The sequence below is a fragment of the Anser cygnoides genome, chromosome 8, assembly GCF_040182565.1.
Source record: "Anser cygnoides isolate HZ-2024a breed goose chromosome 8, Taihu_goose_T2T_genome, whole genome shotgun sequence".
In the NCBI taxonomy this organism is placed as follows: Eukaryota; Metazoa; Chordata; class Aves; order Anseriformes; family Anatidae; genus Anser; species Anser cygnoides.
In genome coordinates, this window is record NC_089880.1 from 4,495,578 (window position 1) to 4,522,553 (window position 26,976).

Sequence of the window (26,976 nt, forward strand, 5' to 3'; positions counted from 1 at the left end):
GCCCGCCCTGCCCGGCCTCAGCGACAAGGCCCCGAGGCCCACCTGCCTCCCGCCAACGCCACGCTTTGCGGCACTGGGCGGCCGCGGAGGCCGCCGGGAGTTGTAGGCCGCGGGTCGCCGGCGCCCGACATGGCGGCAGCAGCGGCCGGGGGGGGCGAGGTGCCGGGCCGCCCCGTGGTGCTGCTGCGCAGCGGCCGCAGCATCCCGGTGCTGGGGCTCGGTGAGTCCCCGCGGGGCTGGCGGCGGGCCCGGCCGCAGGCGGCACCCCAGGAGCTTCCACCCCGCACAGAGGGGCCGGGGGGCGGCGAGGGCTCAAGCCGCGGGGGCTCGCAGCGCTCGGTGGCCCGGGGAGGCGCCGCCGCCTCGCTACGTCCCGTGCGGGGGAGGCCGCAGGTTGAGAACGGGGGGGGGCCATTGCTCACCTCATCTGGTTTTCCTGATTTTTAGCGAAGAGTTGTCTTTTTATGTAGTTGTTTATATAGCCACATATTTACAGTAATTACTTTTTATTGGTGGTAAAAATAAGTAGTTAATTTCTCTCTCGGAGCTTTTGCACGGTATTTGAGGATCTCTTTCTGCCTCTTCTTTGCAAGCTTTCCAGATGCCTCTTTCATTGATAACATACTCTAAAACGTGAGTACCCTTACCAATCACCCTTACCTTCACAATACAATTTTGTCATGGACTGATCTGATATCCCAGGTTTTTCATTGTTTTAGATAAACGTACAAATCAAAGACAGTTACATTCTTTGTCTGTGACACCAGAGCTAATCAGTCACACAAGTATCAGGCTAAGCAATAAAATAAAATGACCCGTGTGCTCTTTTCGTCTTTATCCCATGACTGTGTACTGACTTCAGAGCAATTATTTAGGATTTTCATTAGTGTAAAGCAGGACAAAATTGGAGCTTAGGATCTTAGAGCATATTAAGCCATTTAAGTTGATAGGAGTTGGCTTTTCATTTTAATAGGGTTAAGTTTTCATCCAGAAACACTATATGAATAGCTAGAGTTAGCAATGCTCATCCAAAATAATTTGAACAGACTTAAATAGTCTTAGCAACTCAGCATCAGCAAGAAAAGGATTTAAAAGTCTACAAAATGTTGCTAACAGTTTTTACCACGTGCACTTATATGCATTACGTGTGTTCATAAGCATGTGGCGTGTATATACCCAATGTATGAACTTGTTAGTTTAGTATCTACCAAGAGTACTCCATGCAGCCATCCCTTACATAGTCCCTTACGTAGTGAGCAAAGGGGCCTATGTTGCTCAGAAGGACAGGTTTTCTTCCTTTCATTGAATTCTTTTCTCTAACCTGTGACGGTTTTTTGACAGTTTAATTGACTTAAAGATTTTTTACAAACATAAGAAAAGTTTAAGTGGTCTTTTTAAAGAATGGAGTCAGTCTTACGTCCATCGTTTCAGTATATGCTGAACTGTATTTCAGGTTATGTACAGAGTCATCATTTTTCTACTGGAGATTGTGACCCATTACTTAGGTGGTTGGAAGAAGAAGCAGACTAGAAAGTAAACAGGCAGAAAGACTCCTTTGCACTCACTACAAAATCACATTCTTGTCCTTTAGTTATATTAGTAAGTGCTGAGTAGTTCATTATCAGCCTAAACTCAAATGCAATAAAATGGATAACAACATAGAATATAAAGAAAATTAAGTTTGAAAATTTCTGGCCCAATAAATTCTGTCAGTTGTAGCTTTCAAGGAGCTTCCCTTGACATACAGTGTTGTCACAAAAGAGCAGGATTTGGTTCTTTGACCTCACTTTTCTGTTCTTGTCTTGATAGAGTAACATTTGACATATTGCTTATGTATTCTGCAGCTTTTTGAGGACCTTATAATAGGTAGGTACTAGTCAGATAATTTTAAGAAATCCATGATAGACACTGCAAAAACATTGCAGATTAAACAACAACAACAAACAAACAAACAAAGAAAAACCTAAACTCAAGACTCACCACACTTGCATTTGTGGTCAAGCTATAAATACCAAGATACGCAGCCTAACACAATGGGATCTTTATAGTAGATGTTCCCACTTACTACACTTTTACAACTTAATGGCTTATTTTTGTTAGAACCTCACTATAATTAACTAATGTTTGTGGCTCAAAAAAAATCACTAAGCAATAAACTAGAGAAGAACTTTCCTCAATGAGAAGGCATTTTCTGCAGGATTTAAGATTTGATCGTCTTACCCTTCAAAGCATGCAGGCATAACTTATCTATGGTAAGTCATCTTCGAGGTAACGAGCATGTATGTTTCCTCTCTGTGAAGCTCTTAGGAAGATGAATATCCTATGTTAAGGTAGTTGTAACTATCCAGTCATGTCAACCGTAAGGCAGGCCAGAAAGATATGAAAGTTATTTCCAAGTTGGTCAAACCCCTTTCATAGAGCAGCTGAGAGCTGCAGTGGGAAACATTTAACATGTTTTCAGTCAGAGCACTTTACTCAGGAGAGAGTGCAACAACTGTCTAGGATAGCATTCTATTAAAAATACCTGCTTTTCTTGTTCAAGCTTCAGATGTTAAAAAGTGTTTTTGTTTTTGATAGGGTTTTCTTTTTTAAGAATGGGTTTCTATGTCACAGCTGCTTTGGCTTCTTAATTTGTATAGGAGAAGTGCGGTAAGTTTTTCATGGTTTGATGCAAAAAGGGGAGACAGGAAAGAAGGAAGTTGAGTGTTCTTTGGTTAGTTTACAGTCTCTAGTGAGAATGATGGATTTGTATACCACAGGTTATACAGTGTGCAAAATTTATGATCAGTCTGAAAGGTTACTTGGAGCAATGTGCCAAAATCTGTACATCCAAAATTCTGTATTTACTTACATGCGTATTCAGATTTTGTGTCGTATCTGTATTGTGTCCAGAAGAAAAACAAGTCTGCTAGCAATGGTAAAACAGGAAGTCTTTCCTCAGATACCTACCAGTTATTTTAAGGCAGCCCACCTTTCAGCTGTATAGCTGAAGTTTTATTTAACAAAGAGAAATGATCTACATCTTTCTTGTTTATTGCGTGATTTTAAAAACTGTTGATAACTTTATATTTCTTATGTTCCAATTCTAACAGTTGTTTTAGACAGTATTATTCACATGCAGGGGGGTCAGACGTGTCTACAGGTAATGGTAATTTTCATTACAAAGGCTTTCAAGTAGAAAGTAGAGTAGGTTTGTCTGAAAATAATTGTTATTTTGGCCCTAATGCTTGATGCAAGTGTAAAAGTATGCCCAGGAGAGTACACTAGTTCATAATGGCTTTAGATTGCTTTAGAAAATGGATAAGTTTACTGTGCTAATGGGATAACTATAATTTCTTTCTGTATTTGCAAGATTTACCTTAAAAAACAAAACAAAACGAAAAGCTAGGGCAAATAACTGGTATAAAATGACAGTTTTGAAGTTGTTATAGTTACACTTTTGCATAGGAGCTACATGTTGCCAAGTATTGCATACTTTGCTATGAGTCTTTGTACTGTAGCAGGGAATTGCATATTCTTGTATTGTCTTAATTTAACTACAGGATACTTGGTCCTTATCTAAAGCAACACTCTTGAGAATGGATCACTTGTCAAAGTTGTACACAAAATATTGTCCTCTTTGGGCTTTGGAAAAATAGTTCATACAGTTTGTATTGTTCATGTTTACTACGGCTATGTAGGAAGCCTCCACTTCGAAAATTGCCACTTCCTTCTTTTTTATTTTTCCTTTTTTTAAAGCTTGGTGGGTAAAAATGCTACCCTCTAATGCATTTGGATATACTTCAGTAGCATGAGGACTTTTCTTCCCGTAACTAAAATATTAGGAAACTTTTTCAAGATTATGTATGTGCTGAATAGTTGAATTCAGCATGACATTGCCCTTTGTTGGAAAGCTTTGTGGTGTGAGGGAGACTTGATGATAAAGTCTCTTAGTGCTAAAAAGTATTTAATTTGTTCACCACTATGCCTCTCTGAATGCTTTATTCTATTTTCCAACTAAAAATAAGCACACCAGTGCATTTTAAAACTTTGCGAATGGGGAAGCTCCGTACGTGACTGTTTAAAAAAAATAAAATTACATTCGTTTACTACAAAAGTTCCCCAAAACCTCAGTTATAGCCATCTCTTAAGACTTGTTCTGGCTTTCTCGATTCCCTTCAGAAAAGTTGTTTTTTTTTCTTGAGGAGCTAGGATGTGGGGATAGCAATCATGAAATTCAGGGATTTGGCCAAATAGCATGTGATTTCCTGACAAAATTTGTTGGTGATACCACAAATATACATAGTATGTTTTCTTGTAGTTTTTTTTTTCTATATAATTCTCAAGTTTCAGTATAAGTAGTAACTTGATAAGATTTTAAAACAAAAAAAAGTCATCTCATGATCCCCTCCTATCAAAGTATAAAATTAATTACATGCTTGTGTGAGGAGGGAGGTTTTCCCCATGGAAAAAAACATAAAATCAAATTACTCCACTTTCATTACATTGAGTTTTGCTTTTTTTTTTTCTCCTCAAAAAGCTATGTGTAATCTGAACCTTAATGCTGAGTAGAAGTATCTTAATATTTCCTTCCATTATGCATTGCTATAACATAGTTATCTGCTGCTTTATTATTAATCATAGAGTTGCTCATAGTCATTTTTAAACTTAACTGTGCTCAGAAAAAAGACCCAGTCCTTCTGGGGCTGGAATCAAATAAGATTTTACTTCTCAGTTCAATGGCAGCAGATTCAAGCCTTCACTTGTTCTCAACTGTTACTGCTTTTTTTTTTTTTTATTTTCTTCCCATGGCTCTTGTTTTTTCATGGTTTCAGTTCTTAAGGAAATTTATGGAACAGTGGTCTTGATACCAAGACCTATGGCACTCCCCCCTATTAATCTTACCCCGTAATAAGAATTGGCTGTTTATTTCTGCCCTTTGTTTTATGTCTCAACTTTTTTTTTTTTTTTTTCCCCAGTTCTGTCAGGAGTTTACTTCTCACCCATGGTTACCAAGTTTCCTTAATAGCCTCTTGTGATGAACAAAATGCCACAACTATAAATCTTTGTGCTTCAATTCATCCACCATTTCAGGAGATCTGACCTTGAGAAGTTGTACTTGAGCTTTGAGGGCCTCCATATATTTAACTTCTCTCATATGTACAAAATGTGGCCATGTTCCATGTGGGTATATGTTTGGAGACGGTGGGGTAAAATGTGCATCCTCTCCTAACCTGACAAAATGTACTGACCTCCTAAAAAGACTAAACACTGTACAAATGTTGTGTTGAAGGGTGTTAGTAAATGCACCTGAGGGAAAATACTGGGCAAGTTTCTGCTTATATCAGAGTGCACCTAGTACAGAGCAGTACAGAAATAAATGTGGTTTTTGTTTGTTTGTTTGTTTTTCTGGAGGAAATTGTTGCTTTGTCTGTTCTTTGTATAGCTACAAATCTTTGCAGCCAACTTTTTATATTTTTACAGGGTATTTTACCTTGAGCCTGATTGTAAAAAGGACAGTTTTCTTAATCTTCAATGTCATGTTACTTCATGTGTTCCATTTGCCAGAAAAACTCCAAAACCTCTTTAGCATTACAGTTATATAAGTATGTGAATTAAATAGAAAAATACTTTATTCACATTTTCATAGATCATAGAAAAATAGTCAAACACCATTTTCTACTCCCAGAAAGTTATATTTAATCCTCTGGTGTTAAAACCTGCCCATTTTGGCTTTTACCTGGTCATTTTGTGCAAGAAGTTTAAAAAAGTTAGTCTTTACTGCTTTAAAAAAATGTATAATATATCCTGCAGAAGTTTAGTTTTTACTATTTGGTTCATCCAGAACAGAGGGTTTATTTGATTTTTTTATTTATTTTTTCTAAATAAGTTCAATCTAGAGAAGAATACTTAATGTTCCTGATAAGGACTTCAGGACTATACTTTTAAATCACTTGCATAAAATAGAACTGAAAGAAATTTAAAGTTTATAATAAAAATTCTGTGATCACTTTGTGGCAAATGTGTATCTTACAGTTACCCACATGAAGCAGAAGAAATGGACGGCCTAAATATCAGTTAAGTGCACTCTAGTGCCAATAATTACTGTAATAAAGGCAATGCAGTTCAAGTGAACCTTATAGATTCTTGAGAGTAATTGTAGCCACAGTCCCAAGGCTCATTTTCCGAGGAAAGACGTCATGAAGAAAGTGTAGGAAACTCTGTTGGTAATACTTTCAAATCATACAAGATTAATGGCTCATTAGATGAACGAATTATTTGTAACCAGCCTGAAATGAACGGAGAAGCAAGCTCCAGGGTATTTAACTTTTGTCTCTCACCGTGTTTCTGTAATGTAGAAAAATGATATAAAACTTGATGGGAAAAAAAGTCTGACTTATCTTTCAGCCTTCATAGAGCAGATTTTAGTTGTCATACCTTTTTTCTTTGCCAGAGCTCCTTAGCATAGTTTTGGCAGCACTGAATGGTGAAGTCACATGCTGCTGTAACTGAAATTGCAGTAGTTCCTCGTGCCTCCAAATGGGGAGGAGGGAGGTACTGGTTCCTAAACTTTCTTCAGTTCTTCTGGTGTTTATGCAAAGTGCCTCCAGCACAGAGTGTGATACAAAATCCTCATTACAGGCGGGAGAGAGGAGAGAAAGGGGAATGGTATCTTTGAGGCTTTACATCAGTTTCATAACTAAGCTCTGTTGCCTAGGCTTAACGCCTGAATGGATGGACTTTGCATTCTAGTGCACGCTGGTCTGAGGTTGAATGTGCAGTGTGAGACGAGGGGCTACAAGAAACATTGCTTATCTTCTGAGCTTTGAGAAAATACATTTTAAATTCTTAGATGATGTGGATAAAAAGCATTTGATCAAAAATGTTCTGTATTGTTCAGCTTGTTTGCCCCGCGGATAGCTGCGTTGCTGCTGTCCTTTGAACTTGTGAATGCCGTTAGGTATCAGCGGGATGCTGCAAGGCTCGGACCTTCCAGTGCCATCATTTATCAGCAGTGGGAGCTTGCCATCATTCACAATTGCACCTGCTTTCTGGGTAGTCTGAGTAGGCGTCAAGGGCACTATTACGGTGTAACAAATTAGCCATCAGCTTGAACATCATCTTCAATTAGGGTCTTACAATAATGAGTTATTGTACGTACATTTTCTTTTTGTCAAATCACTAAATTGCAATTCTCTATCTTTTTCTGTAGTATTATCTTTACAATATTTTTAATTGGCGTTGAATTATTGATCGGAGGTTAACTAAGCTTTTTAATATTGCTATCCTTTTACTTAATTGTGTGCTGATTATGGTTAATTGTAAATGATACATATAATTTATTCTTAAGTCAAACTTTCACAGTGGGAATGATTGTGGTAATATGCTACTTAAGTACAAACTACGGACTTAGTACTTGCATCTCTTTTTTCCTTTTGATCGTGCTTTTTTTGTGTGTGTTTGAAAGTTGTTTGAAGAAGGAAAATTGTGTCACAGGTCTGTCATTTATTGTGAAGTGTTTCCAAATTTCTAATATTGTCAATCAATCGATGTAATCTTTATCAGACAGAGTAGTTTAGGAAGATGTATAAGAAAGGAGGAAAATAACACTAATAGTTGTATTCAATCTCTTTATTTGCTGTATATAGCACGTATCATCCTTACTAGTTATGAAGACGAAAGTTCTATCAAGGTATGATAAGTACTGGAAGTAATTTCAATTGAATTAACAAAGGGAATAGAATGAAAATCATTTAAAATTGGTTCACACCAGCAATTCTTCGTGCACTATTAACTGCTAAGATCTAGTCACAAAACATTATTCCGAGGAGAAAAGGTTTAGTGAACCTTAGAAATTGGATTTGATTTATGCCAGAAAATCTGCCTTTTCACTGCTTGAGATTTCTATGGAAGGAAGCCACAGTCTTTTACCAAACGGTTTCTAAGGTAACATCTTATAGCAGAGCATCTGAAACCAATTTGGTTGTTAATGAGAAATAGTTCTCTCAGTGGTGGGAAAGTGGGGAGTGAAAGAAAAGGCTTCAGCATTTGGCAGTCTGTCTGTAAAGGCATTTAAATGTGTGCTGCTGCTCTGCTTATGAAATTTCTACGTGAATTACACATTCACAGTCTACCTTTCAAATGATAGGTCAGGATTTGTCCTTCCATATAAATTGAGAAGTTACGAATGATAAAAATACTTGTGTATGACAGCTGGATAATTTTAATAGCTGGCATTTTCAACTGGAAAGACCTTTATTCCTACAGGGGAAAAATAATTGCTTTTTTGGGTGATAGTGTATTTTTACTGAAACACTATTTTGTACAGAAACACATCCTAGTGAATTGGTGGTTTCAGAGCTCCAGCACCCCGCTGATAATGGGTGCTGCCTGCAGATTTCCTGGGCTCGTTGTGGGAGCCATCCTGTGACATTGCTTTTATAACTCCTTTTCTAAAGTTGTGTCTAGATCAGAGATGCACCTTAATGTTACGGTAGGTGATCTGAATATCCTTCACAGTCTGACCCTCTTTGGGATGGAGGGAATAGAGTACTTCTGTCAACAGTGGCTCATTGCCACTTCTTCCTTCCTCTCAGGAAGAGCGAAAACTAGCAATTCTGGCTTCCCTTTCCCTGCATACATAATCAACATGTTAGAGCTCTCTCCTGCTCTTACACTGTGCCTAGGCTGTATTCCCGCAGCCTGTTCCTAGGTGCCTGAGTAGCATTGTGGAGTTGAAGATCCTGCTTGCATACTTTCCTTCCTCATGTTATTGAAGTCTGAGCTTATTATAACCGAGTCACAGAGGAGAAAAACAGTCCCAGAGTGACCCCTTTGCACTAAGCAGCGGATTATATTTAGCAAAAGCATCTGAAACATGAAAGTAAAGCTTCAATCAAAAAGAAATAGAAAAAAAAAGCAATATCTAGACAGCTTTTACAGAGGCAAGAGAAACTTGGTGGTAATCTCTAGACTTAGATCAGGTCTGTTAGCAATATCTTAGCATAGCAGTGTTTGAATAACATGAAGCTATGCTTGCAGGATTGTTGTAATGCCATAAAATGTGTGTCAGTGTAACTTTAGACCTCTATCAAGTTCTCTGTTAAATCTCCTTGTACCAGTATGCTGTTACTGTATGGAAGTACCTGCCGTAGTGCAGTGCTCTGGGGGCCCTCCCCACTGTCCTGCGAGGTCAGAAGCTAATTCATGCATGTACTTCAACAGCTGCAGCTCCTCTTGCACCATATCCATACAAAACCACCTTTATCAGCACCTGCTTGTCAGAGTTACAGCACCCCTTTGGCATTTTTGTGTTGTTGCCTCACCAAATGCCGTTATTCCTGCAACTCTTATACAGCTTGGTCCTAGGTCTTAAATGGCTGAGTTTTAGCTAAACTTGTGTAGTACTTCTTTAGGGTTGGTTAGGTACTACTCGTCTGCTCAGTGCCTGTCAATTAACGTTGTCTTACTGGTTCTTCTAGAAACCCATCACCTCTGTAGGTCCCTTTCCTGCAAGGGCACCTGCTCCATTAGGTACACATTATTAGGTGACACTCTTGGGATCCGAGTAAAAATGTCCAAGTTATTTCATAAAATTGGTTGTGATTAAATTTGAGTATAACCACATTTCATAACTAGAAATGCTCTGCAATTGCCTTATGAAAATTATGGAGAAAGAGAGCTTCGTAACAAGCTTGACTTTGATTTCACTTGCTGCAAAGGAAAACCCCTCCACTCTCAAAAGGAAGAGAGGATGCAATGAATACTTCATCATGCGATGGTAAATATGATATGCAGGGTAACTGACCCGATTAAGAAAAAACTGAGCCAAAATGCAGCAGCAAGAACACTTGGGTTCTGTGCTATAGTTACAGAAAGTCAGTGTGACCTTATCTGGTTGTGCAAGAGCAGCACCGGTGATAGTGCTGGGGAACATCAGGAAAGAAGGGCTCCAGGAGACAAGTTAGTGGAGAAGGACTTTCTGATCTCTGTGTGGTTGGCTTGAATACAACTTATTATCTTTTTTGTTTTAGTAAAAAACACGGAATGTATCAAATTATTTAACTACTGCTGCTGAAAGGGGGATTTTTCTTGCTCTCTTTTTCTCCCCATTCCTTGCTTGAAATCTTGAGTTTTGTTCTCCTCTGGAGAGTTATTCAGCTTCCTGAATAATTATAAAACTATACGCTTTTTTGGCTGTTCAGCAATCTGAATCAGCTTGTCAGGGAGTCATGTGAATGCAAAAGTAGGTGAAAGACGAAGAGGAAAGACTGTGGCAGCCTCTTTCAATGACAGTAAGCAAGGACAGTAAGTAAAGACTGCCTGTCCTTGAGCCAGCCTGCAGAAGAGGCACACCATTTTGTGAATGGATCAGCAGTAAACCTTTAAATGTGTTGTATGTTCATTTGCTATGTGTGTAGGCAGCATTTTATGTTTTATCATGTCATAAGATATCAGTGGAATCAAGTTGTACTGACACCAAAAACTTCAGTATATTTACAATGTGAAATTGGTAAAGATGCGTTACATGGCCCTAGTGTTGATGTAATGTTGAAATAATAGAAATAAAACTAATAGAACAAGGTATTTCAAGCTTATTATGGTATATAGTAACATGCATATAGTGAGTACGTAAACATGAGTAAAAGAGTATTTGATATTTTTCTTTTGAGAGTTTTCTTCTGAAGTGACTACTTAAAGATCAATCAGCAAAGGAATGGTATTTTTCTAGGTGTTTTGCCTGTCAGCTGGGTGTTTTTATTGCCTACTGATGTCAGAAGAGAATTAATCTGTGAGATGATCTCTGAATATCCAGCCCGCAGTTTCTCTAACGTGAACTCTTTTAATGTAAGTGGTTCCATTGATTTCAAGTAGCCATAGTTATTCATATCAGAGGACATTTTTATATTTTCAGATAATATTTTCATATTTCTCACAGATTATGAAGACATAAGGCCCCCAGAAAGTGAGAGAGAAAGTAAATCATGATTCTCTTTTTGGGGGGGGAGGAGGGGGGAAATAGTTCTTAAGCATTTATTTATTTAGTGCATCAGGACTGTTGTAATTCATCTTGAGGAACAGAAATTAGGATAATTCCCTCAAGGGTAATCTTGGTCTCTATTTCCTCTGAAACAAGTGTGCATGCCGTCACGGAATGGGGAACAATAACAAATACATCCTGAATTTTCCTTCTCTCCTACTCTCCCCCTTTACCTTAAAAGGGTTAAATTAAAAAAAAAAAAAAAAGCTGTTTGTCCTAAATGTTCTTACTGAAATCCATTATGCATGAAAAGAGTCTGAGTTCATTTGCAAGACCTCTAAATGAACTCCATTCATTCTGTGCTTAGAGAAGTCCATTCAGCCAGAAACAGGCATAATAATTGCAACCTAATTTATTTGGCACCGATACCAGATTATTAAAAGGGATTCTTATCAGAAAGTATAGTATTTTTTCTATGCCAGTTATATAATTTTTAATAAAAAAAAAATTAGTATCTGAATAATGTAATAATTGCATGTGTGTTCTTTGTGTATAGATGCATAGTAGTTGCATTCATCAAATTCTTAAACATTTATGAAGATTGTGAAATAGCAATTTTAAAAGTGTGATTTGAATTAGCTTAACTTATTTTTTTGGTGTAAAGCAAGTTGTAGGGACATTATCTGTAGATGGTTCAGAAATTAAACCAGTTAGAGTATTAGTCATAATTAGTGACAATGGAGAAAAAAAATCTTTTAAATTTCCTGTCTTTTAAAATATTATAACTTTGTGTACATTAGGAAGGTAAAATCCTTATGATATGCGTGTCAAAATTGAAGGAATATAATCATTTTATCGCTCTAAAATCTATGAAGATAAATCAAGAATTGAATACGCCAAATTCTGTACATCCTAAATGTAATCGGGTTGTCCCATTGTGATCAGCAAAATTTCATGCTCTTCAGGTGTCTGTGTATATTAGCCCATATTATAGCTAAAATGATTTGCCAGTGGTGAGCAGGATGATAGAAGTACCATTGGCTTTCCTGCTAAGATTGGGAAGGAACAAAAATGATAAGCATTTAGGAGAACCTGGCTTGTCGTACATGCACGAGGACTTTGGAAGTGCTCGTTCTCGTGTGCACGTACGTGTGTGTGAGGAGGTCGCACGCTGCCATGGGCATTCTCTCGCCAGTTCAGGTATGGGAAATGCTATGGGTGAATCTGAGGTAACTGTGTTTGTTTCCTTTTTCTGACTGTCTGGGTGAGCTTACACACTTGTTAATTTCATAATGTACAGATAGCGGTGCTTAATGTACAAATAAATAGTATGTTTGGAGGAAAAGAGAAAGTTATCAGTGGATACAAATTTCATTTTATATTATTCTTTGACCTGTAGTCCTTCTGCAGATAGCATTGTAGCCATCTGTGTGCTGACTGCTGTTTCTGGAGTTAGGGCCTTTAAGTACTAGACATCACCTTAGAAGCTGGCTTTAATAGCTGACTGAGCATTTCCTCAAACAAACTGTAGAAAATACTGTTTGTGGGAAGTCTGAGTGGGGGTGAATGGGTGAGGGGCTCATGGCAGGAAGAACAACTAACAGGAAAGGGTAAGTAGAAATATCATCCTCCTTGCTCTCAACCAGTTCTTTATCTGACGGTCCTCCTGCTGGTTGCTTTTCCTGCTGAGTCTCCTCCTCCTTCCGTCCCCTTGACAAGCAAAATACACTTTTTGTACATCCAGTGAATACCTACACAATGAGAGTTACTTGACTTTGTTACTGAGACTCCCTGCGTACCAATTCTCTAACTCCTGTGCAGGATTCCATTGTTCTGGTTACTGCTGAGCTTGATGTTACGTGAATTGCACCTGCAGCATGGCCCAGTCTGGGGTTCCACAATGCAGTAATAACTTGAATCTACCAGGAGTTCAAAAGAGTAAACGTTTCATGATATGCTTTCTGCAATGTAAATTGTTTTTAAGTTATATATTTTGTTTCATGTTGTTAGTGTTTCATCTGTAAATGTTGTGCTCCTATATGAAAGTTAAACGTCATATACTTGTTTTTCATAATGTATCTATTTTCTGTTTGGTGTTCTTCAGCCTGAATTATGATCTCACTTCTTTACAGTTACTTCTTTTTTTTTTTTTCTTTTTTCTGATCAGCATCAACAACCTAGCATTTTACATATTTTCACAGCCTACAGATCTGTAAGGGCACACTGCATGTCAGTTCCCATTTCTTTGCTATGTTAAGTGAGAATTCAAAAAGAAGGTTCTGTGACGATATTAATTAAAAAAAAAAAGTGGGGGGAAAAAACAATCAAAAAAGTAGTATGTCACTCATAATTCACTTCTAATTTTCTAATTGTTTAGGTACTTCCCATCAAGGTGGCTATTCCCATGATGCTGTGGTCCATGCATTACAGAAATGTGGCATTCGTCATATTGACACAGCAAAACGATACGGCTGTGAATCTCTTCTCCAAAAAGCCATTAAAGAGAGTGGTGTGAACCGGGAGGACCTCTGGATAACCACCAAATTGTGGCATAGTGATTATGGCTATGAAAACACAAAAAAAGCCTGCTTGGAGTCATGTGAAAGACTTGGTGTTGACTATCTTGGTATGAATCTTTAATATAACTCATTTACCATGCCTTCTCTGTGAATGTTTGGAAAGATGAATGAATTCTTGTAAAACACTGTAGCACAGGTAGATTACAGTAGTCAAATTCTGCCTTTACACTTTTGCAAATTTCTTGTTCTGTTTATTCTCTAGGAAATTTGCATACATATAACTGAGAGCACATAATTTTTCCTCGTTGCAAATCTTTTAAAGCAGATAAAGGTGTGTTTTTTGTAGAAATGCATTTCATTGTTAAATTGATCTGAGGTTCAACTACAAGAGTGCTATATATTTTGCTGAAAACACCCAAAACCTAAAAAAGAACAAGGATTCACAGACTTGACAATAATATATTGTTAGCAGGGACACAAAAATGCCAAAGCTCTTGTGTGGTCTGCTAAATCTCAGAGAATGAGAGTCCTTTCCACAAGTTATTTTGCAGGATTATTGACACTTCTAAAAAAAGTTAAATAACTGCCTTTGGTTTGATATGTCTGCTGCAATATACTTCAGGGAAAAAGTTAGAAGTGTCTATAAGACTTGAGAAGACTAAATTTAACACTGAGTTAGACTTAGTTTTAACTATACCCTGGTCATGACCTTCTCATAGTCAAAGATGAGATATTTTTACTACAGTTTTAGACAGGCAACAAGCTGCAATAGTGACCACAATTAATTCTGTGTAATAGATCACAAGAGTGGTGGACCCTGATAAAAAAAGGAAAATGTTTTAAACTGCTTTTACTTCTTCCTGCCTAGCTAGAGCAATCAAAAGAAAGTGGAGAGACAGAAAGATGAATTTAAAGTAATAACCTAAAATAATGACACTGGTGGACTGAGTGTTAATGCTGATAATCAAGGAATAATTGAACATTATATGTTAGTGTCCTGAAAATGCACATATGCTTCTCTTTCCTCACTCTGTCCACCTGTTACCAATAATCAAACTTTAATGAAGTAAACAGCTTTTTTGAAGTACAGATTTTGTGGAATCATTTATTGATAGCAGCTGTGTGCTATATTTGCTGGCTTTTTTGCCTGGTACTTTTCAAGATGAAGAGGCAAAACCTCTACCTGTTAAAGACTTTGATTTTTATATGCACATCTTTGGCTCCATTCCTAATGGAAATGTATCCCTGAACTGCCTGCACAGGTACAGAGTAAATCAAAATGAATTAATATTTCTTCTTCTCTGTCCCATGCAAATACAGGTCACTGCAAGGAGACTCTCATTTAAAAAAAAAAAAAAAGTTTCAGTCCTTGGTTTTGTCCTCTAAATAGAGAAATAACATGTTTCCTTCTCTTTGCTTTCTGTTTGTTATGTTTTGTGTTTGCTTTCTTTTTTTCCTGTGCTTTCTGTGGAACTGGTACTGAATGCCAATGAGAGGAAAACTTGACTCACTTCCAGGAAATCATTCTCAGTGATTCCTTTCAGTAATTTGCTTTTTTCTCAGGTAGCAGACTGGTTAAAGTAGGTGCTCACACAAATACTCAGCTTGGAGATTGCTGCTAAGCAGAAGTTTGTGAGCTGAGGAAAAAAAATCTGAGAGCTAGAAATGCACTAATACTGTCACCAAGTGAGTGACTCCGTGGTCTGGCATAAACAGAGCATCATATCTGTCAGATACTTTCAACTCAGACTTCTTTTGCTCACATTATGAAGACAGATTTAGAAATTATTACAAGTACCTGCACAATTTACCCCAATATCCAACACTTTTTTTTTCCTTTTTTTTTTTCCCCAGTCTCCTGTCTTCCCTCCTTTTCTTCCTCTGCTTTCTTCCATTAATGTGGAGGTGTTTGAACAATTCATAAAGGTCTTCCTGAATGACCAGTTAGTCAAACACAGTGAGCTAAATCGATGCTGACTTCAGTTTGTTTTAACTTGATGTTTTGTAAACTGTGATGAGTTAGGAAATACTTCATGTGCAATTCACGGATCTGTCAGTGAGGATGGTGACCTCCACCAGAGGGATGGGATGACAGAATAACTGTTAGACACAATATGATCTGCTGTTGTGTCAAAGAGATAAGGCTGAATTCTGTGTTCTGTGCTACGTGTTCTGGTGAAGGAGGCCCTTAGAGGAGGTACAATATGTGGTATGTTTCACGGGGTTTGTAAAAAGCATCATGCTTTAGGGAGTCATATATCTTCTATCTGAACACACCTGAACTGGAAGGTGCTATTGGACGGATTTTCAAACAAAAAGTGGAAGTACCTTGAAACGTGAACTTCTCAAGTGTTTCACAAATGTTTAGAGTAAGGGCTTTTTGTTGGAAATTTTGAGGCTCGTCACAAGTCTTAACAAAAGTAAATAGAATACAGAAGACTGGTTTGCAAATACAGTTATAAGCTTGTAGACTTGAAGCTTAGATACCTTACCTCTGCTTTCATTCCTACCTGCATTTTACGTCACCTTTCTGCTGGCCAGTCTGTGCAATAGAGAGGGCATGAAATTCAATGACAGGAAAAGTTCTAGTAATAACAGCAGTTTGTGTCCAAGACTGTTTAGGAAAGTAAATTATGTAGTTACAAGCATGTTCTAGCCAGCAGTTTTTCTGTGAAATAGAAATATGAAATGTGGAGCAAAGCATTACTCTAAGTTTGAATTTCCTAATTTCATCATATATTAACCAAATACATGGTGGTTCACAGTATTTCCAAAAAGATACGTGGTTCATATAGAAAATTGCAAGATCCTACATAAGTTACACCTTTATGTTAGAGGGAAAGTTAGCCATTCAGGGGACTGAAAAAGAAAAAGCTCTAGGGGCCTGGCAGCTAATTGTGCAGCTGAGCTTTGTTCCAAGGAAAGTCTTGTTAACGTCTCCTTGAGGACCACGTAGGCTACAGTCCATCCATGCAGACTGCATTAAAGATGTGGTGAATACTAGTTGATAAATCTGTGCGTTAGCAGTAGAAAATGCCAGCTGTTGAAACAGATTTGAGGCAGTCACTGCTTTTTAAGAGAGCGTTCCATGTAAAACACCATTATGAAACTTTTTTAATAGACAATTTCAGGCAAGTGGTATTAGGCGAACAGTGTTCCAGGGTTTTTGTTCGAATCAGGAGATTGCATATCCATGAGAAGCTGGAATTTTTTTCTTATTTGTGGGCAGTGGTTATAACAGAGGTTCCCCTTGCATTTTCTAGATGCGGTCCTCCAACTAGCAGTCACAGTAAACCAATATGAAATGGCAGCAAATGTTACAGGTTTGGCAGTGGCAGAATACATTCCTTAGGATTTAGATCAAACCTCCAAAGTAACTTCTACTTGAATGTGATTTGTGGGTTACTGAATTCATAAACATTTTTTTTTCCTTGTGACTGTTCTGAGTTTGTCAGATTCAACCAAATTTAACCTATCACAGATCCACATCTGGAGTTGGGCAAATCTTTGTTGTATCAGCATATTCAGTTTAATAGGTCTCCGTAATTTCTTGCATCTGAGTGATGATAATACACCCAATTCAGATCGTGTATTAATTCAGAATGTTTTGGAAGTTACTTATTGTTGATTCTTGTTCCAATAGAATACTAATGAAAAAAGGTCTAGGCATTGCCATTGCATTGAGATAACTGTGCAAAACATTGAAAAATGTGGTTTTGCTTTTAGGTTTGATATGATCCAGGGCCTGTTCTTCAAAAGCAGATTTGTTATAGTGAGATCTGATTTATTCTGTGTGCGTGTGTGTCTGTATACACTATATAAATATATATATATATTATATATATTATATATATATATAATATATATATATTATATATATATTTATATAGTGTTAGCAATTTCATTAGAATCACAAACTTCTATTTCCACAACATGCTGTATGTAGAATTAAGAGAAACTGTGTTGATTGTAGGTGCCACAACCGCTGAGAAGTTATGAGCCACTCAGTGCTTTAAATGTGTGAAAGCAGTTCACATATGAATATTTTTCCTGCAGCTGTGTTTTGATGTTTGAACCTTAGGCCCTCATTTACTACTGCACCTCACCACAGCTTGATTATCTTTAAGGGATGCTTTAAAAAGTTGGTAAATACAAAACTTGATTGTGATTTTCTCAAGTGCATCCTGATACTGTGAACCATTCTCTTTTTATTTTGAGTTAAGTTTATTTAAAAAAGAATATGGTTAGAAGAGACCTCAGAGTATTTGTTAATCCACCCATCACTACAAGACAAAATTAAATCTATATTCACATCATTCTAAATGTCAAATGTAGTCAGCTAAAATGTAGTCTGTTCTTAAAAACCTTCAATGGTAGTTACGCAATTCTTGGTTAATGGAATCTTAAGCTATTTTGATAAATTATTCAAAACTAATTTCTTGCCTCCAAAATGAAAATAACGGTGTTTGTGTTCTTGTAATCCCCCAGGGGGAAACACTTTCACCAGAAAGAAAGTGTGGGGGTGCAGGTGTGAATGTGTGTATAAATGAAGATGAAATAGTAGAGCTTGGTTTGTGAGGTGCTTACTGTTCACAGGTCTTATGTAAAGTTTTCTAACACGCAGTAGAAGTAAGCAGATCCTCACTTAAATAAACTAAGCATGGTTATTTTAAATAGAGTGGCAGCTCCATTGCTTATTGCAAGGTACTTCGTACTGTGCTATTCTTTCCACTTCTAGCTGTGCTGTGGTGGTTGGTGCTTGCCTGGCAGAAAGACCATTCTACTCCGTGTACCTGAGATAAGGTACCTTTTCTCCGCTTTTCAGGATTTTCAGGATTTTCAGATTTAGCTTATGATTTTTTAAGATACATCCAAAATCATTTTTTCTTACGTACACCTATAAAGTATCTTAATCTACAAAATTTTGTACTGTTCTAATTAGATTTTTAATGTAAGCAAAATACTCTTAAGTGTTGCAATGATGTACCGAAATGGGAAGCAGTGTATTATAGTGAATTTTTTGCTGGCTTGTCCTTTTAAATTAAGGTTGAATTCGTATTTATAGAGGTGGAAAGCTAATATACCAGCCTAGGAGTATATTAGTCATTATTGCAATCCTTAAATGTGAATAAAATAAAACTATAGCAGAGGATGTGTTTTCACAGAGAGGTCCTGTAAATGAATGATGTGATACATTTAAAGAACAAAAGACCCTTTTTATTGCAAACAATTCAATTTTTTAATTTCTTAACTCTGTATTTGAACTGTCTAAAAAGGTGTATTATAAAGCACAAAGATCTCATTCATGAATTTGTTTCTTTTTCCTGTTTTATGTCAGACTAGTATATGAGGTAGAGGCCAACACCTCTTTGCCTGAGATGCCCAAAGTTTGAATCTGTGGTTAGGATTTAAATAGAAATGTAGTTGTTTAAGTGTCTCTTAAGTTTCTCCTTCAGAATGATAAGCAGTGTCCACAAACTTAAAAAGGAGTTGTAGGTCCTGTCACCTTGGAAATTTATATAATCTGATTTGGAACTCTGAGTCCGGTAATATGTACATTTCTCATGTTTAGTGTTTTTTTTGTTTGTTTTTGTTTTTTTCTAAGGCTCCCTTTTTCACTAGGCAGATAAGGTTTTCTTGCATGGAGAAGATGCAAAAAAATCCTATCCCAAGACACCCAGTCTCAGTAGTAACTTGGCGAATTTCATCAGTTATAAATCTTAATTGTGTTTAAAAAAAATGTTAACATTTCATAAAAATGTAGTAAAACATTTTTTTTCACTTAAAATCTTTTTTTTTTTTTGCAATGCTAAAAAAAAAATATCACAAATGCTGGAACAATGTAATTATAACCAAAACAAAAACCTACATGAAAGAGCAGCTGTGCTGTAATTTCCAACAGAAATTCATAAATGGAAGTATTCTTTAGAAAGGAAAAAAACAGGCTCACTTTTTAGATTGTATAAAACATCTACAGAACTGCCAAATGTTTATGTTCCCCAAACTTGAAGGCTTGTAGCACTTCAGCAGTAGTCCAGTCTTAACTACATTGACCAAAATCCCTTTGATTTAAATGGGACTTGTTATGTGTTAAAAGCTTATTAAATGCAAGTGTGACCATGAAATTCTGATTATGGTGACCTAAGCCTGAGGCAGATGTGCAGCTTCTGCCACCTTTACTTGTTAATGAAATGTTGTAGATTTAATTCATTGAAAATGAGTGGATGTATGGAATAATTGTCATGGAGTTGTAACTGTTTTGATGATAGTATGTTAGGGGGCCAGTATGGAGGGAAAATGCTGCCTTGTGTGGTTGACATATTTTTTGGAGACTTGAATAGTCTTTCTTTTTTAGATCTTTATTTGATACATTGGCCTGATGCACATGTTCCGGGTAAAAGCAATCGGGAGGTCCGAGCTGAAACCTGGACAGCGATGGAGGAGCTCTATGAGAAAGGTGATGTAATAATGAAAAGCTGTCTTGGCAGAAGGAATTAGAATGCACTTGAAGATTTGGGGAATCCGTAATGAAAGGTGTTCAAAAAAGTCATTTGAGCTGGTTGCTCATATTTCAGTTGTGTTTGGGTGTATAAATTATGTGAACCTCTTTGAAAATTGCAGCATTAGCTTTCTGGTAAGCTAAATAAAAGAGCTTTGTGTCGCTTTCAAATAATACAGTGCCACATTCTGCCTGTAAGATTAATGATGTTGTGCATACTTCCTTGAGGAAATCTACACATTACATTGAAATGTGTGTGCCACTACAGAACATCTTTGTAGTAGCCTCTTCTGTTTCGTGTATAAATCATGCTACCAAGTTTTATTTCATTTTGATCCTTTTTTTTGTAATTGTAGAATATCATTTTCCACTGTATACGTATACATATTTTTCCACAGAACATATACTGTGCTACTATATAGATTCATTTGCATTTTAGAAAGTGTCACCCAAACTGGCTAGTAGATAAGAACAAATTCTGAACTGCGGATTCTTTGGTATTAACTTTTGAAAAAGCTTTCAAAGGAGGGATCTATTCTGTCAAGTTCTGGTATCTGTCAATTTGATTTTTGGTTCACAGAAATCTTCAGTTTATGTTCATAGCAATGGGAAGATTAGACTGCCCCAAACAAAATTTATCATGTAGGTTTAACAGGGGCATTTTGCTCCTGAAGTATGCACACTATTACTAGAAATAATGTAAGAGAAGATCCTGTCATGCAGTTCCTAGGCAATGTGGACCCACGTTGTTCACAGCTTGAGAGAATTTCTTTGGTCTCTGCGAAGACTTCTTGGATTAAGTAGTCTGGCTGCTAATTCAATTACCGAAACAGTGATAGTAGGAGGAGAGTGCTGCCTATACAGACTGCAATTGCTGGCTGTATACCTCTACCAGTTTTATCAGAGTAATAAACAAACCCACTCTCTTGCATTTCAGCCCTTCAAGTACTTTTGGTCTGCCTTTGGAAACAGAGAAGTAAATTATCTTTGATACATTTTTCATTCTTGCTTTTTATATTAAGCATAAGGGAAGTTGCAAGAAGTATTTTCTGCTGTGCAAATGATTACAACACTTAGTTTTTAAAGAAACATTACACCAACCTAATATTTCAAAACATCAATGACTTCAAGTCTGAAGATGGGCCATTCAGCAAGCTACTTTGTCTTTCCGTTGAACAGTGCTCTTTGATGAATATTTAAGTTCCTACATGTCATTTGTGCCTAGATACGCCATCCCAATTTGCTGCAAATAGGTTGTAGTTTCACTTGCTATTATTATTCCTGTCCCATTGTCTTTATTCTGCTTTTGCATGTGTTTGTGATCTTTCTTGTCTTTATTTCTCTACCTGTCTTCCTAATGGGAAAGACTGTGAGCTATTCAATGATTATCCAGTAAGACACTGGAAATACTATCATTGACCTCACCTGCAGAGGTCATTTTTATTTTTTGTTTATTTGCATATCTCTTTATAGACTTCTGAGTTTGCATTTATTTTTGTTACCTCAGCTAAATTTTCCTCTCGCTGTAGATGATGAATTAGTCTGGCTGAATCAAGTGCCTTCAGATGTTAACTTACACAGTTTTGCTTTAAGGGATGCAGACTCTGGATGTTCCAACCATAACCATGTGTTACTGAAGTGATACGCAAATGTTAACCACTCTGGAGATGGAAATGCAATGATTCCTGAGGAAAATGTTAAATAATTTGTTTGTATGGTTAACCACTAGACTTTCCGTTGACGATTAAATGCTTGCTGCATATCTTTGTGTCTTGTTGTGTGTAATGTGAATAATGTGTTGGCCTTGGTATGAATATTCACATTAAATATATGATTTGGTCAAAATCCTTACTTGAGGAAAAAATATATCTTCATAATTTGGGAAGGAAAAAAATTAAGTTCTGTGGAAAACTGGTGAGTTCTTTATTTCCTCTGAATGTGGTTCAGGTTATCATTATTACCTGAAAATTACTTGCAATACTTTTATTTTAGGGAACGTTGGGAGAGGGAGGGTTGGCATGAGGAAAAACAACAGCAGAAACTAAAATGTTCATGTCTAAGAATTGACCATTTAAAAATGAATAATATGCTTCTGCAGTCAATTCACAAAGGAAAGACTGAAGTTACTCAACTTGCTAGTGAGTTTAGCAACTAGTGGTGTCCACATTGAAGAGTTTCTGAAAGAGCAGTGACAATGAATACAGTTCTTGTGGAAAAATTAGTTGGTGTTTTGGGGCTAATAATGCCTATCTATCTGCAAGAGTCTTGTGAGATGGTTAAAAGATCTCAATATTGACCTAAGTCTTTGTTCTGACTGAAGTTAATAAGTTTTTCTTTAATAGCTTCTTTGTATTTACAGGTAGTTTGAGTGCAGATATTTGAAAATCTCATCTTTGACTTCAATTTAAATCCAGACGATGTTTATTCTGCAAAATTGCACTTACCTGAGAAAAACAACATTTTAAAATGATTTAAATTATTAATAGCCTTTTTTTATTGTTATTACCCATTACACTAGAAGGAGGGTAAATAAAATGTTAGCGCCCAAGACTGTAAAAGTCTTCAATCCAGACAATTTTTAATGCATTAAGTTTTTAGATTGGTCATAATGGCCACAAGTTGATGCAAAAAAAAAATCCCAACTGTATTTATGTTTATAGCTTTGAGAGAGCTTTTTGGGTTGTTTCTACAAAGATGGACTCAGCCAGGATCATCTGAGTCACTGCGTAGTAGCTGAGAGACAGGACTGCAGGAGCAGAGCTTGTAGGGCTTCTGGACTGAAGTATCTTCTTACTGAGTTGAAGAGAGACCTTGAGTCTGTGTGTCTGTCCAGGTCAGCATGTGCTGGTTTATAAGATCCTGTCTTTATTCCCAGATAATAAAAGCTCTGTGTAACAAGTTTAAAATATATATATATATATATATGTCAACATTATTTGAATACATATTTTAGGGAGCAGAAAGCTTGTATAAAAAGTTAAACAAGACTCCACAGATTATAATGAGTCTAATTTTAGGAAACTCCTAAGTACTTCTGTCTGTAGAAGAAAGAACAGGTTTGTTGTTATTTGAATGCAACTTGTGTCAATTAAATGGGTACCTGAAAAGGTAGATGTGCATTCATTGCGATGTGCAGACATCCTTAACTTTACTGGTTTTTAATTCTCAAGTGCCTAGTAGTGCTTGCTTCCTCTGTCTTCTCTTAACAAAAATTTGGGGTTGAGCTGTAACATCAGAAGCTTCTCGTAAGTAGAAAACAATATGTTCAGGTGACTTAAGGGAGAGCTCCTCTGCTTTCTGTCAAAAATCTCCGCTGTGGCTTACCACTATGCTGTTTTTAAGAACCTTCTTGTTGTATTTCACCAAAAGGGATCAGAGGGTAGCATTTTCCAAAAGAATCCTTTTTCTTGATATGATTTGAACTGGAAACATGAACAATTTAAACTAGGAAAGAATCTGAACAGTATTTGTTTTAGATCTTGTTACCCTCTCCAGCTGTTGTTAACTGTTCCAGTTAAATGCTGTTGTGCCTGAGACTGTAACATCTCATGTTTTCTGGCTTTTTTTTTTTTTTAATCTTTCGTGACTTGTTATTCTGCTCTATTTTCATTGGAGCTGTTTCACGGGAGCTGTGGCCTTAAGGTCACAGTGGGAGGAAACAAGTCTATCTGTACTGCAGTGCTGAGAGGCAGAGAATTCTAGACCTGTGTCTTTATTCAACAGACTGCATACATCTTCTTTAAAGACCTATGGGATAAACAGTGCTGAGGGAGAATGGAGAATAAAATCCTACTTTGGTCAGCGAGACATTTGTGTGCAATCACCAGCTCTTCCTGTTGTAACAGCTGAAATCAACTAGGGTTCTTGTAATATCAAGGCTATGGTTTGAATTTTTGTGGTCTCAAACATTGTCATTTTGTGGAATTATCTTCTCTGGTTCCTCAGGACGGAGGCCAGACTGCCTACAGAACCCATTCCAAGATGCATATGTTGAGTCAAATGTTCCCTTGACAGCTGCAGCATTCTTGTATAGGCATTTGTCTGCTGGCAGATGAAAGCAGTGTGGCAAACTGCTTTGACATCATGAATAGTCATTATATATGCTCACTGGTAATTGGGCTGTTTCTAGCAAAGTGACCCTTTCCGTATGCAGTGTCTTTAATGACCTTGATTTTGGCATTGTGGCTAGCCCATCGTCCTGGCAAGCTTTGATACACACATGCACACGATTACTTGTCTCTCCATCTAAAAATGCTGGGAAGAATGAGAGCCTCCAGCCAGCTTTTGCCTGTAATTGGCAGGAGCAGTAACGTGGTGGTTGTTGGGGGTTCAGATCCCACTCAGACTTGATGCCATTTTGCTGAAAGTTGTACTTTTTGCTTATCTGCTTAGGGTAAGCAGTGCAGCTTATGCTTACATGAGATATTCGTACTTGCATCAGAAATTCCTTAACGTTTTCACATGTTTTTTGGTAAACAGAGAAATGCTCTTTAAAATGATTATTCCATTAATTTGTTAGTTTTAACAGGCTTCATGTATGATTTGCAGAAAGTTCCATAAAGTAACAGAAATTGTTTAGCCTAGTAATGTAAGTGAATTCACGATGTTACTGGCAAAAATGTTATGCTTTTCCCAATTCCAGGTGAGAGAAGAAATCTAATCAACCTTAAAAATATCCTCGTCCTATTCTTCTTTGGGCACAGAGCAGTGCAATCTTCATTTTTTCCTCCTCCATTATGTATCAGTTTTTAAAGGTATAAGTAAGAATTGAGTAAACCAAACACATCTTTTGTGTAGGTGGCACAGGTTTGTAGTACATCCTTTCCTAGATGACGTTCTGCTTTTATTCTACTGAAAAATAATTTTACATCTATGCTGATACTGTCAGATGATGAACAACTGACAATTGGCATGCAGTTGTGTTACGGTTCCACAAATATTTGTATTAGGAGTGTTTTTCTTGGTAGAAACCATGTGAGAGTGTGTGTGTATGTAAATTGCATTAAAATTTTAATAGGTAAAAATAAGTAAACGATTTTCACAGCAAACAACACATCTATTTCACGCTATCAGTAGTATCCTCTTTGCACATATAAAGACATCTCGTGAGCTTGTTATGATCAGAAACAGTTCAGAGATGTGTTTTCATGGGTTGAAGGTGGTTGCAGTTGGTGAGGATGTTGGTTGCACCACACCCAACACACTTGATCAGATAAGACTGCGATAAAAGATATATGCAAATAAAATGACTACACAGTTTTGTTTTAAAAATCATGTCTTCGTATTGTGCAACATTTTAAGAGTAAGAAATTGCCATAGAATTAGAAGATCTAAATTTGCAAGAATGTCTACCCTTGTTCTTTTTTTTTTTTTTAATGGACTTTATTCTAAGTGCAAAAATAAGCCCTCAGACTTGTTTCGTGATTTACTGCAATGTACTGTTTGTGTTTTTTCTACAAGCCTGTGAAGCTCATTCTTGATAAATTCACAAGTATCTTTTTACTTAGCTTCCTGAAAGCAAATGTATGCATTTGTGTGCATTTTGTGTGTGTACATACAGAAGTGCATAGAGGTCCCAGTGTGAACACAAGAACTCTTGGGAAAGCATTGCTGAAATGCAATTCAAAGGAAAGTCCTTGCCCAAAAGGACTTTTTGTCTCAGGAAGTAATGTACATGATTTGGGGAAAAGGTGTCACTTACCTGCTCTGCAAATGTTGAATGCTGAACCCAAGGTATTAGATTTTCGCTATCGTAAACTGGTGTTGCTTTATTGGTATGAGTGAGGTTGTTGTTACTTGTGTCGGCTGGGAATCATTGTCTTCTCTAATATGGAAGTTCAAAAATATCCTAGTTCAGGAAACAGTGCCACCACAAGTTACAGGTGGAACAAAGTCTGTTTAGAACCTAACTGTGTTGTGTCCATGCTACTTTGAAAGTGCTCATTTTAAGAGTGTTCACAGACTGATAGCCATGGATTGCTTAGCTGGGTTGCTGGTAATGCTGACCTCGTTTTCACACCATAGAGTGTGGTGGCAATACTGCCTTAAGCTATAGCGGGATTGTTTCTGTACCACATTGTTTTTACAGGTCTGTCTGCCCAACTGTTCACAAACAGTTGCTTTTAACAGGGGCTTCAGAATGTTCTTGACATAAAAATATTTTTTTCAGCCTTTTTTTTTTAGGCTGTGTTCTGTTCCCAGTATGATTCTACGTGCTTAAAACTGCCACAAGAGAAGGAAGAGTCCATCAAAGCACAAGAGAACTGATTCAGTTTTGAAGACAATCAGATGAACAGCCTTTTTGGTAGCATTTTTAATCTGATCTGGTGTGTAATGCCAACTCAAGAGCAAAGCATGTCAGTATAAATAAAGTGATGTTGTATTGAAGTAATGAGGATGAGCAGCCAGAGTCAACAAGACTGAGAATACATTTAGCTAGTGTTGCGGCATCATGCTACTTAATTAGCTATTTTACTGTTGTGTAAACCAAATGTTTATGAGATTTCAGTCACAGAAACTGACAATTTGACTTATACTCGTGCTTCTTCTTTTGTTCTTGCAGTTTATCGTGGTTCATAGGTGATCTGTAGCAGGAGTAATAGTCATGGAATTGTAGAAGCAGGAAAGTCATTTTAAGGCTGGTAATACTCCTAGGCTACAGTAATGGATAGGATAAAAACATCCTTTGGGGAAGGAAGCATGATTTTTTTTCAGTTAAGAAATGTGTCTTGTCGTCAGTTTTGCCACAGTCTTCCTGTGTGTCATTAGATAGGACACTTAGTCTTTTGGTGTCTATGTCTGTGAAATGGGAGCAAGTCTTACAGATCTAGAACTTAATTCCTTTTTGGATGTGTGTAAGAGTTGTCTGTTTTGTTTATTAAGGCTTTGGCTTGCACTCTGTATGTGGGACACACTCAGCCTACAGCTTGGATTTAGCAAGCAGTGCTGAAATCGTACCCTTTATGGTTTCTATGAGTAATACCATTTGCGTACAGAAA

General features: G+C 37.1%; 1 protein-coding gene across 2 annotated transcripts in view; it reads left to right on the forward strand.

The window, feature by feature from the left end:
• Window positions 1-51: 51 nt before the first annotated feature.
• The window catches only part of LOC106039415 (uncharacterized oxidoreductase ZK1290.5-like), a 45,588-nt gene continuing 18,663 nt past the window's right edge, over window positions 52-26,976 (forward strand). The window contains exons 1-3 of one of the 2 annotated variants that reach the window (XM_048067001.2): window positions 52-220; window positions 13,338-13,586; window positions 19,835-19,936. In XM_048067001.2, coding sequence (XP_047922958.2) covers window positions 130-220; window positions 13,338-13,586; window positions 19,835-19,936 — 442 coding nt within the window. In that variant the 5' untranslated portion in view covers window positions 52-129. The remainder of the gene's footprint in view (window positions 221-13,337; window positions 13,587-19,834; window positions 19,937-26,976) is intronic. The other variant, XM_067001940.1, reaches the window with a different exon arrangement.